The 12,874-nt window shown below is 36.6% G+C and overlaps 2 protein-coding genes across 2 annotated transcripts; both read left to right on the forward strand.

Moving 5' to 3' along the window:
* The first annotated feature begins 415 nt into the window (after positions 1 to 415).
* LOC103960169 lies at positions 416 to 4,438 on the forward strand. The gene is made up of 8 exons (XM_009372586.3): positions 416 to 859; positions 1,664 to 1,811; positions 2,146 to 2,296; positions 2,393 to 2,518; positions 2,609 to 2,689; positions 2,858 to 3,050; positions 3,135 to 3,405; positions 3,986 to 4,438. Exons 1-8 carry the CDS (start codon positions 662 to 664, stop codon positions 4,234 to 4,236), a joined length of 1,419 nt encoding a protein of 472 aa, XP_009370861.1. The 5' UTR covers positions 416 to 661; the 3' UTR covers positions 4,237 to 4,438.
* A 7,084-nt stretch (positions 4,439 to 11,522) lies between these two features.
* LOC103960215 (F-box protein At3g07870-like) lies at positions 11,523 to 12,854 on the forward strand. The gene has a single exon (XM_009372648.1). The coding sequence runs from the start codon at positions 11,523 to 11,525 to the stop codon at positions 12,852 to 12,854; it is 1,332 nt and encodes a 443-aa protein (XP_009370923.1).
* Positions 12,855 to 12,874: the final 20 nt, after the last annotated feature.

Raw genomic sequence — 12,874 nt, forward strand, 5'->3', positions numbered from 1 at the left:
AAAGAAAAAAAAAACCCAAAAGAATGATGGTAGGGCTTAGCATTTGGCGTGTCGCATTGGCGGGCCACATTCAAAATTTTGAGAGATTTTTCAGTATGATTGTCACACAAGATGGTATAGCATGTTTTTTTATAGAAATAATGAGTTATGTATGTTAAAAGGTTAATAACTTAAAAATTAAAACTTTCCACCATTTACATAAAAACACATGATGTACTATTCGTATTCCTGTCATACCTAAAAATTTCTCTAAAATTTCAGAAAATCTGGAAATAGAAATTAATAATTTATTTAATTGTAATTACATATCTGGAACGTGCCCATCTTTTTCCATTTTTATTTATTTATTGATAATTATCGTCTGCTATTTTATTCTGATTATATTAATATATAATTCTCTCCCTCTATCTCTAATTACTGGTTCTCGTACGCTTTATCAAAGCTCTCCCTATTTTCAACCCGTCTCACAAGCGCTCTCCAGATGATGGACAAAATTAGGGTTCTTGGGGAATTGTTGTGATCCAAAAGGCTTCGATTTCATCTATATTGAAGGGAGGATATTGGGTGTGTGTATATGTATAATATATATAAAATATTTGAATTTGAATTTGAATTCGAATATATGTTGGGTGGTGTATGAACCAGAATCTGAGGGTTGAGAATGGAAGTGGGAAGGAGGATATCGGCGAGTCCTCGGCCGTGCTCGGGGCGGCGAGTGGTGGCGAAGAAGAGGAGGGGTGGTTCCGATGGGTTCGTTAACAGCGTGAAGAAGCTTCAGAGGCGTGAGATTTCTTCGAAGCGTGATCGGGCTTTTGGGATGAGCAATTCCCAGGAGAGGTTCCGCAACATGCACCTCGTGGTTCGTTTTCTTCTCATTTATTTAATTTCCTCTTGCTATTATTAATCCAATGCAATTGAAAATTTTCAATTTTTTCACCTGAAATTTGTTTATATTGTTGGGTTATTTATTTCTGTTTGATTTTTTGCTGGGGATTCAACGTAGAACAATTCTTTTAAGCAAAGTAAGATACTTGAAACTTGAAATTGAATTGGGGTTCAGTGGCCATTTTTGACATTATAGAGATGTTTTGAATTGGGGTTCAGTGACCATGTTTGATATTTCGCTGTCGTCTTGGTTTCTGTACTTTTTTATTGTCTAGGGTTTGTTTCTGTAGATTCTGCTGAAGTTGGCCTTAGAGTAAATCTTGTGGTCTTATTAATTAAATTACCTACTAAATTTGTCCCTCTGAGAACTTTGCAATGGGAAATGAATTCATTAATTGTCTACTCCGCGTATTACGGAGCATTAGAAGCTCAAGTTATGGAATAATTTTTTGTGTGGCAGTCACGTGATGTTGCTAATCCATGTGTTATGATATGGGTGGGTGAAGGGGTTCATATATTAGGGACCTAGGGCATAGTGTTGGTAAATAAATAGTGTGGTATAACATAAGTGAATTGGTAACAGCACGTGGGGGGTATGACGGTCACTCTAACAAATGTCTCCAACTTATGACCCAACATTTTTTTCTTTTACTGTCAAAACAGTAAAGTTGATATTCACGGTAATCCTTACTTGATATGTCAAGCATATCATGGTGGTTATCAATGACATGCTGTGTTTCTTTTTTTTGGGTATCTAATTAGTTAATTTCTGCTTCAGGAGCAATATGATACTCATGATCCCAAGGGGCATTCTTCGGCCATATTGCCTTTTCTGATGAAAAGGACAAAGGTCATTGAGATAGTTTCTGCACGTGACATCGTCTTTGCTCTCGCACACTCTGGTGTTTGTGCAGCTTTTAGTAGAGGTGATAACATGCCAAACTGTATTGAATATGCAGAACAGTATTTATTATGGGTACCCATTTGTTATACATTTATTTCCGTATATTTTTCCCAATGTAGCAGATGTCAGTCGTTGAAAGATAAATCCCAATAATTGTAGGAGGAGATACGCAATTTAAATAGTATAATTGAATTTAAAATGACTAGAATAGTAGAAACAAGACTGGATTGAACCAAGCATTAAGACCCAACCGTGGGTGAGTGGAATTTTATACGTAAGTCAGTTGATAAAACAATTGAAAAACTTCTATCATGCCTGTATTGTTACCTATTCTCAGTTGGCTATTCATATTGCAGAGAAAAACGAGAGGATTTGTTTCATGAATGTTAGTCCTGATGAAGTTATTCGAAGCTTGTTCTATAATAAGAACAACGATTCACTCATCACAGTTTCGGTGTATGCTTCAGACAACTTCAGCTCTTTGAAATGCAGATCCACAAGGATTGAGTGGGTAGATCGAACTCAGTATTTATGTGTTACTTTTTCAGCGCCATCATAGGTTATCTGTTTCTTATGTTCTGTTATTGTTTATTCATTGGCTAGATATATAAGGAGGGGACAGCCAGAAGCTGGTTTTTCTCTTTTCGAGTCTGAGTCTTTGAAGTGGCCTGGGTTTGTAGAGTTTGATGATGTTAATGGCAAGGTGCTGACATACTCAGCACAAGATAGGTAGGTTTTCATTGTGTAACGTTTCTAATATATGTTTACCAAATTCAATAGGATACTAACGGACATCCCCTTTTTGTGGTACTGGGCCAGTATATACAAGGTGTTTGATCTGAAAAACTATACCATGCTGTACTCTATATCAGACAAACATGTCCAAGAAATCAAAATCAGGTATGTCTTCATCATGTTCCCTACCCTCAATCTCTAGTTGAAAAACGGCTGTGCTTACTTCGCATAGTTTGTTGTTAATGTCTCACACAAACCAATGGGTGATGCTTAAGTTCTTGATATAATTCTTCTGCATTCGCTGCACTCCATGATTTCGGTTGTTTGTAACAGTCCAGGCATCATGCTGTTGATTTATAACAGAGCTAGTAGCCATGTTCCTCTGAAAATTCTGTCAATAGAAGATGGCACAGTTCTCAAAGACTTCAATCATCTACTTCATAGAAATAAGAAGGTGGACTTCATAGAACAGTTCAATGAAAAGCTTCTTGTCAAGCAAGAAAATGAGAATCTTCAGATTCTGGATGTAAGTAAATTATAGCAATTAATGGCAGTTGGTTTTTTGCTGCCTTGATTATCCATGCCTGAGCAACTTTTAATTATCTTGCAGGTTCGAAATGCTGAGCTGATGGAAGTTAGCAGAACAGACTTCATAACTCCATCAGCATTTATCTTTCTGTATGAGAACCAGCTATTCCTGACATTCAGAAATCGATTGGTGTCTGTCTGGAACTTTCGTGGAGAACTTGTCACTGCGTTTGAGGATCACTTGTTATGGCATCCTGACTGCAATACCAATAACATTTATATAACAAGCGATCAGGATCTTATCATATCCTACTGCAAGGCCGATTCTGATGATCATTGGTCAGAAGGAAATGGTATTTCTTTCCACTCCCTGTTCAGTTTTTAATACAACCAGTGGTTTTATAGTTCTTGGCTGCTCTCAGAACAATTATCTTGCCTTATGATCATGTGTGTCCACTGTCTGGTTAGTAATAAATCTGTGGGAGATATACACGGTCAACTGGAACATCCTTTTCATGTCTAGTTTTTTGAAGTTGGGTACAGAGTTAACCTTGTTCTCTTCCTGCTCATGCTGGCTGTAACATATAGTATGGGGTTTAAACCTCAAAACCGAAACTTAATTTGGTTTATTTTTAAATGGCCATAAAAGAAATGTAACTTGATATATCTTGTGACTGTTTAATGAACTTCATTACCTTATCTTTCTGCTCAAGCAATAGTTCCTGGCATCTTTCTAGTAAATACACACATGCGAACAGCTGATAGATCAAAAGATGGTCAATGTCATTTTCTAAAAACCTAACACTGAAACAAGTTTGTTCCTTTAAATTGCCGAGCTGGTTGTTTTTATGGATGCAAACAGTGACTAAGCTTTGATGTTATGAAGAAAGTTTGGAGGATATTTTGTCATCTCATATTTGGTTTTTGTTGCAGCTGGATCTATTCATGTCAGCAATATCTTAACCGGAAAATGCCTGGCCAAAATAAATCTGAGCAATGGTGGTCCCAAGGTCGATGACACAGAAGGCAACACTGGCTCCTCAAGGAAGCTAAGCAACTCATCTCTGGTGAGAAGCACAGTCGCTGAGGCTTTGGAAGACGTAACTGCTCTCTTCTATGATGAAGATCGCAACGAGATATATACCGGAAATAGGCATGGTCTTGTTCATGTGTGGTCAAACTGAAGTTCAGATTATCTTTTTGCTTTTAAGGGCCAGGAAGCTGCTCTTAGAGAAATAGTTTAGTTGGGCAGCCTAGTGAGTGGATGTGCGATATCATCAGTGGCTTTGTATCATTAGGTTTCTTGGAAGTGCTCTTGCTTTGTATCATAAAATGATTTCAAATTACTAATGTTGCTTTCCATAAAGCTTGATTTTTGGGTTTGTATCTCATCTTCTCATTGTTGTGGTGGAAGTATTATTTGAGATGGTGACATGAAAATTTCACGGTCTCGTTTGGAAGTGCTTTAAAATGACTAACAGAGCTTGTGATGAAATGTTTTTTAAACCAATCCTTAGTAAATCTCAGTGGATCCTAGAAAAACACTTTTAAGTAATTTTTGCAAGAGTCATATATCTGGTTTTTCTTTCAAAAACCAACTACTTTTGGAATCTTAAATTAATTTCACTAGAAGTGGTTTCAGTTATTTTAAAAGCACTTCTAAATGAGCGCTTATATTTTTTGAACTCAAAGGTGCACAAACTTAAACGATCAACATTGTCATCAGTACTACGGTTTAGTACTAGTTCCCCACTAAAGTGAGGAGGTTTGAAGTTTGTCATCTCTTGGTGGCGAGTGCGATATCACATCATTATTGTGACTCCATATTTGAGTTATTGGATGAGATGTCCGGTGACAAAAAAGCATAAAACCGGCCTTTAAAAACAAATCTCTAGAGATTTTTTTATAACAATAAGTAACTTCACTGCCAGTAAAAAGCAAATCAACTTCACTCGATCTTCTAAAGTTCATTGAAAAACAATAGATATCTTTCTTGTTTTTAATTCCCTTTTTTTTTCTATTTGTTAAGTTCATGGATTTTTTTTTTTAAATTTCTCATGTAAGGTATGTTTTCTTTTTGGTTTACAAGCGTGTAACGTATGTTACTGACACTTGAAAAGGAAATTGTTATTACGCTCCAAAAAATTCATGGAAATTGTTACCAACACTTTGAAAATTTCATAATGCACTCCTTTTCTCTCTTATTTTTAATTATAGAGGAGTGTATGATGATTTTTTTTTGACGCGTCATTAGCAACTTTCCTTATCTGTTTGTGAAATCATATTTTATGGATTTTTAACTAATGCACGTCTCAAAATGTCAGCTTTATCCTTTTACGTTAAATAGGTTAGACATGCGGTAGTTAAGGCGATCTAGGCTGGTGGCAATATAGGCTACCTAGGTTAGCAATGATATAGGTGAAGCTCTCGGCAATTTAGCCAATCTAGTCTCTCGGCGATTTAGGCGATCTAGGCTCTCAAGTTTGGATCTAACATAAGACGGGCAAATCTAAGCGACATTAGTAAGTTCTTGTTGAGAAATAAGGTACAATGCCTCTTCATAATTTTTTGTGCAAGTTGTTTTTTCTTTGATTTTAGTTTTTTTGTTATGCCCCATAATAAGTTGCATCAATTCATTCTGATTTTTTTTGAGAATTTGTTATCTCTTCTTTTAGAGTCGTAGTTCTAATTTTATTTCATGCTGTAAATTCTTTACTTATCTAAGCCTAATTATAGGTTGCAAATGTGTCGATCTTTTATTTGGAGGAATATTTTATATTTAGATGATATAGATCTACCCCTCATGTAATTACCCTTTGTAACTATTGGTTTTTGACTGAAACATATGAATTCTCACTTGATACGGAAATATCATAATATAAACCATTAACTTTTATGCTTCTTGTTTATGATTTTTAAATTCTCAATAAATCTTTAGATTCTTGTACTTACAAAGCTAATGTTTTATTTTGTTCTTTTGCTTGATTAAGGAGGACTAATGGAGACGAGGAGGATGAGGAGGACGAGGCAAGGACAAGGCAGGTGCAGCAATAGGAACTCAAACTTGATGGACCTCGACAACGATATCCTCGTCAACATTTTCTCTAGGCTGCCGGTGAAGTCAGTTTGTTGTATCGGATGCGTGTCGAAAACCTTATCGAACATCGTCGACTGCCCCTTATTTGCTAAGCAACAAATGCATTTTCTGATTTCAACCAAACGCCGCTTCTAATGTGCCTCAACTCATGGTTGTTGCACAATTCAGAAATAAGTACACAGAAAAACTCATGGCCTTGCAATCACTGCAATACGATGGCAATTCACTGGAAAAGAGCAGACATAACATTGTATCACAGGTTATGTTTCGCCGGCACAAATATTCTTTTCATCTAGCTTTTGTTTTCTTCAACTTGATTTGCTTGAAAGATGGAACTGATGGAAGCCGCTGCTTGTTGCTGAATCCGCTGAAGGGAGAAGCTATGATGCTCCCAACTATGCTCCCAAGCGTCCAAGTTCCGGAAAATCTGAATCCCAAATCATTTGAATATTGGTACGGTAGGGATTTGATAATACGACCAATACATACAAGATTGTTCGTGTTTATGGATGCAAGATTGCTGGTATTTTTGGAAGACTTGTTTCCGAGTATTTGGTTTCTCATGTTTATGTTTTGGGAACAAGCTCATGGAAGGAGATAGACTCAGTTCCTTCTCGTGAAATAATAATTGATAAGAAGGTATCTGCTTACGGAAACATGCATTGATTAACTCTTTGCTCAAGAAGAGTTCAAGCTGTTACTGGCCACTCTATAAGCATACTGTGTTTTGACTTAAAAAAAGAGAAGTTCCGTTTGAACATTCTGAATCCCCATTTCGAAAAAAGCCGGGTAGCTTCCACCTATCGAGCGCTTTCAGTTGATCAATCTGAGTGGATCTTTGTCCCTTGTTGATGCTTCATCAGATAAGTATCTTGGCATCTGGATGTTGAAAAATTATGATGAGAAAGGGTGTGGATTTTTGGGTAGGGCAGTACACTGAGAGCAGAAAGTCCCTATTAAAGTTTTAGGCTGTGGACATGCTGTGAATGGGAGCACGACATATTGTTCAAAAAATCCGATTGCAGCAAAACCCGCTATATTCTTTTTGGATCTAAGAAGTGCTTCCATGAACTGTGTAGAATGTCCAGTATCGAAAGGGGGATTGGATACGAGCGTGCTCCGCTATACCAGCGGCTTGATTTCCCTAAGAAGTTATAGAAATCTGGTGGAACCGAAAACAAGTACGAGGGATCTTAATGCCTTTACAAACATATGGAAGTTTGACTAGAGGAAGTTCCTTATTATCTCATTTATATGCATATTTAGTGGATTCAATTTTATATTTTGAATGTTCTCTTGCTATAAACGTAGTTGTTTTGTTTCCCTTAAATTTTTCTGATCAAACTGAATGTACCGAAACAATCTGTTCATCCATATTTCCTTGAATTATACTGCAAAGAATGAAAAGGAAGACCTTGGTTTATCTAGGTTCACTTCAATTTTCTTTTGAAGAGGAAACGAACGACGATTCGTTTTCATTTCTTTTGGTTTCGAGCCGAAAGAAAATCAACCCCATCCAGAAAAAAAAGAAGAAGCAAGACAACAGAAAGTTCTCAAACATTTTTCTTGCCAAAGTTATACGGAGAAAACAGTGGCATAAAGGCCTGAATTTATACAAAACAAATTTGCATTCCCTTCGCCATGGTCAATATTTATTTATATGTTTTAGTGAACCTCGACGGTAAAAGGGGAGCATAATTTATTCATTAATTAATTGATAATCAAGGGGAGGGCTTAATAACTGGCCCCAAGTACATTTGTCTTCCAAAGCACAATCTGAATAACGTCAGGTGGCTCTTCGAACCACTGAAAATAACTCGCACAATCCAGAGAAAATCTAGCCAAACGATGCACTACACCGTTGGCCTCCCGAGGAACGTATCCGCAGTAAAATTACCAGGAACTCTCCTCAACAAACATTTCACATCGTCAACAACTCGTCCCAATAGAGAATTATCCTCTCTCAGAGCTTGAATAGCATTAACCACACCCAAAGAATCTCGATCGCAACATAGCTGCGTAGATCCCAAACGAACAGCAAAAGCCACTCCTTCACCTTGCCTTTGCAGCAACAAACTTGCCATAGTCATCACGTAACACTATTCCCACCCCACCAAAAATCAGCTGCCGTCGCACCATCTACATTAACCTTTATCTCCCCGTTTGGAGGAAAACAGCATGCCACTCTCTCTCGTCATGGCTTGCTGCTTTATTTGATTGCTACTCTTTTTCTTTTTTTTTTTTTTTTTTTTTTTTTTTTTTTGTTCTGCTTTCCAATATTTGCATCGCATCAACCAATCCTTCAAAGAACAATCGACAGCTTCTCGAGATCGTATTCTAAAGGGCTTATGAACCAAACTGCCGCGGCTAGAGGACATGTCACGGAAACAAGTAAAACTGACTGTTCCACTCCTACGTAAACACAACACGCAGTTTGCACAGGGGAGACCGGCTGAGAAAAAAAAATAAAAATAAAACTCACACTTTCAAGCCATTTCTTTCCTGAACTTGTAGGGTTCAAGACAAAAAAAAAAAAAGAGAGAAAACGTTTGGGTTATAGGGGTCACGTGAACTCAATGACTTCAGTGTGGCTCCGCTGCTGGTTTAAAGGGATTAAAATGGGATGAACGTTCAGGAATCAACGCACACGAACTTTCAATTCAGAAAGTAAAGCTCCAATTAGACTGAAGTTCAGGCACCATTATTCTAATTGTTTCTACAAATTTATTTTCCCTTCCTTTCACCATGATCATTTTTTTTTAACAAACGATATAACTTACACGAGTAATGTTAGGGAGACTAAATTTGTAGACAAATTTTGTAGACTAAATGACAAAGAAGTTGATGATTGTGTTATTACTTAAGTATTGATAAACGTACTCATTTCCTATTGTTGACACATCATGTAGTTTATAAATTTTGTTTACACATTTAGTTTTCCTAGTATTACTCTTATATACAGTAAAGGATGAGAGAGTGGGCAAAGTCTCACAATGAGTTAGCAATAATGTGGTTCAAATTCGCTTTTGGCGAAAATCAAATCTAAAATCTCTCACTTACCAGTAAAGAGTTATACCACTAGGCCGTAATACGAAAGAGCTATATATTTTTATTTTTAATGAAAATAAAAATATTAAGTATATTTTTGTTGGCGATTCTCAAATTTCAGTCACCGTTTTAAGACAGTGTGACAAATGAAAATGACTAAACTAGACATTATGAACTCCAAAGGCCCCTCCATTGGCTTTTTGCATAATACAAAAAGAAAGTCATGGACAAATCTCTACATTAAATAATTAAATACTACCTTCACTACTCACAAGTAGTGACTAGTGGCAAGCAAATCAACTTCTCTAGATATTTTTAGAGGGAACTATTATTAGCACTTCAAAAATCTTATTATACACTTCTCATAAATGTATTTTTCTTTCTAATTATAGAAAGTTTGGAGTGCCAAATGAGATTTTTGGAGTGCTAATAACAATTCCCTTTTTAAATATGAGCATAATAAGGTATTATGTTCCACAGTGTCTAATTTTTGTTTCTTTCTATATTTATCTTTGAGAAATTTTAGGGCTATCTGAATATTGTTATTGTTTTATTTATTGGTATAAAAAATTGTTATTTGCACTTTATGCAGCTATTTTTTTTTTCTTATTTTTCTACCAAGTAGTGAATTATAACTTGTTTGGAATGTCAATAACACCTCACATTATTGTGGTAGCAAAAATCTGTTGTCTTCGGTATTGACGAATTTGTATCTGCAAAACAAATAAACACATTTGATCAAAGACCAAAGTCATGCTCCCAAAGAGTTGGGTTGGTGGGGTTGGGGAGGGGGGTGGACAATGGATCTACGATGTCTATGTTAGTTTCTCTGAAAATAGGGAGAATTTAAAGCTTAATTGCGTAACAAAAGCTTAGCCAAATTTGGTGGAGAATGAGGAGAGAGATTCTCGCGTTATGTGTCATCATCCAGTTGGCCAAGATATGTCATTTGTAGTATGGAGGAGGAAAGAAGTATCTCAAAGATATTATTATTTAAATAATATCTTGGCATTATCTTGTAATATACTTGATTGGATGTGATTGTGATTTTTTACTTAATTGAGTTGATCTTCAATTAGGAAAGCATAAATATAAGATTTAGTAATTAATCATATTTTTAATACTTATGAATTTTCTCCTTGTTATGAGCAAGAGACTTTGATGAGGTCAGTCATCTGCTCAAGTCTTTAAGAGAGTTGAAATGGCCATGGAACAAATGTGGGCCTTACTAATTTAATGAGGGCATTCTCATCACTCTCAGATAAAAGTCTAACGTTAAAAAAAAAAAAAATTGGATTTTTTTGCTCCCCAATTATCAACTGTGAAATTACACTTTAATGGATTGGTGATTAACAAAGGTTTCAAATTGTCAATTCTACCCTTTTATGTTTTATTAAATAGGTTATGTTTATTTATCTTATTACTCTTCACTAGGCGCCGATCTAGGCTTGCGATGTTTTAGGCTCTCAAGTTTTGATTGATTTGAGACGGAGCAATTTGATTTGAGACATGCAGATCTATTTGTGACAGACAGAGTAGAGCGACATTAGTGAGTGCATCTTGATTTTTCTAATGCATGATGATTTTCTTGGGTGTCAATATCAACTCTCATTACCAATTGTGAAATTATGAATTGTTGATACTTCTCAAATCATCAAGTATATCTTTCTCTATTAAATTGCGTTTATTTATCTTATTGGACTCTTCACTAGGCAATTTAGGCTCGGGACGATCTAGGCTTGTGGTGTTCTGGGCTATCAAATTTTGATTTGATCTTAGATGAGCCAATCTTATCTGAGACGGACATATCGTATGTGTGATAGGCGGATCTGAGCAACATCAACATTAGTAGTGCTTGTTGAGAAATAAGGTATAATGGCTTCCTCTTGTTGTTCCTTTCAACATATCTTGAGTCTGAATTGGTTGTGACAATTCATTCTGAATTTATCGTGCGAATTAGCCATATCTCATTTTAAAGTTATAGTTTTAATTATGCTTCAATGGCGTTGGTGTTTTGTTTATCCAAGCATGACTTTTATGTTCCATATGTGCCTTGGCCCTTTGTGAGTTGTAACACGTTATTGTCCAGATGATGTAGAGTACCTTGCTTTCTTGTATTTTTATTGGCCTGATTAAAATTAATGAACAATTCCCATTTGATAAAACATAAAACTCTCTTAAGTTTAATTCTCAAATTCTAGACCCTCCTCTACTGGTGTTTGTAAGTTGAAATTCTACACCTCTCCTTCTCTTTGTTAATTGAATTTGTTTATCCGGTTGAGTCAGATTATTACATTTTCGATTTTGTTTGACTGAGTAGGACTAATGGAGACACCGAGGACTAAAATGATAAGGCACTGCAGCAAGAGCAACAGAAACTTGATGGACCTGGACAACGATAACCTGGTCGACATTTTCTCTAGACTGCCGGCGGAATCAGTTTGTTCCGTGGGATGTGTCTCGAAAGCCTTGCACAACATAGTCAGCCGCCCCTCGTTTATTAACCAACACATGAGTTCTCTTGTTACTACCAACGCTGCTGCTGAAGTACCTCAACTTGTGATTGTTTCTCAGTCCAAAAAAAAGTACATGGCGGAGCTAATTGCCATGCAATCATTTGAATACGATGGCAATACTTTAGAAATGAGAAGAGATAAGACGAGGATTGTCTCAAAGATCATGTCTTGGTGGTACGAATATTTTTTCAATGTACATTTTGTTTTCTGCAACTTGATTTGCTTGAAAGACAGACACAATGGAAGCCGGTGCGTGTTGTTAAATCCGTTGAAGGGCGAAGCTGTGATGCTCCCGACTTGTATCGTCCAAGTTCCGGAACATCTAAAAACTACAGTATTCTCTTATTATTGGTTTGGTATGGGATTTGACAACACGACTAGTACACACAAAGTTGTTCGGGTTTGTGCAGATTCGGAGTACAACTATTATGTTGCTCATGTTTATGTGTTGGGCACAAGATCATGGAGAGAGATCTGCTCGGTTCCTCCCTGTGATTTAACTGTCAAGAATTTATCAGCATATGGCGATATGCACTGGTTAATTCGTCGCGCAACAACTGGAAGAGCTCAAGCAAATATTCGCCACTGTATGAGCATAGTGTCTTTCGATTTCAAGAAAGAGGAGTTCGGTTGGAATATTCCTGATCCCCCCTTAAGAAACATGCCGCGTAAGTTCCACTCTGTCCAGCGCTTTCACTTGATTAATCTGAGAGGATCTTTGTCCGTCGTTGATGCTTCATCAGATAAACACCTTGACATATGGATGTTGAAAAACTATGATGAAAAAGAGTGGGTTTTAGGTCACAGAATAGAAGCCAGAATGATTAATGCAGAATGTCGGTATAGAAGTTATAGGCTTTGGACTTGTTGCGAATGGGAGCATGGGATTTTTTTCAAACGTTCGAGAAAGAGCAACAGCACTGTAGTCCTCTTGGATCTAAGAACTGTTTGCATACATCGAGTAAAATGTCCGATATACCGAAAGGGGTTGTATACGAGCATCTTTAGTTATACCAGTAGCTTGATTTCCCTGAAAAGTTATGGGAATTTGATTCCGCTAAAACGTTATGGGAAGCCGACTGAAGCAGAAGAAAGTCGTCGCAGTGGTTCCTTTATGAACATTTGGCATTTATGTAACTGAAGCACAAGGCAAGACTCTAG

The sequence above is a fragment of a genome, unplaced genomic scaffold (genome assembly GCF_019419815.1).
Source record: "Pyrus x bretschneideri cultivar Hongxiangsu unplaced genomic scaffold, Pyrus_bretschneideri_v1 Contig11, whole genome shotgun sequence".
Taxonomy (NCBI): domain Eukaryota; kingdom Viridiplantae; phylum Streptophyta; class Magnoliopsida; order Rosales; family Rosaceae; genus Pyrus; species Pyrus x bretschneideri.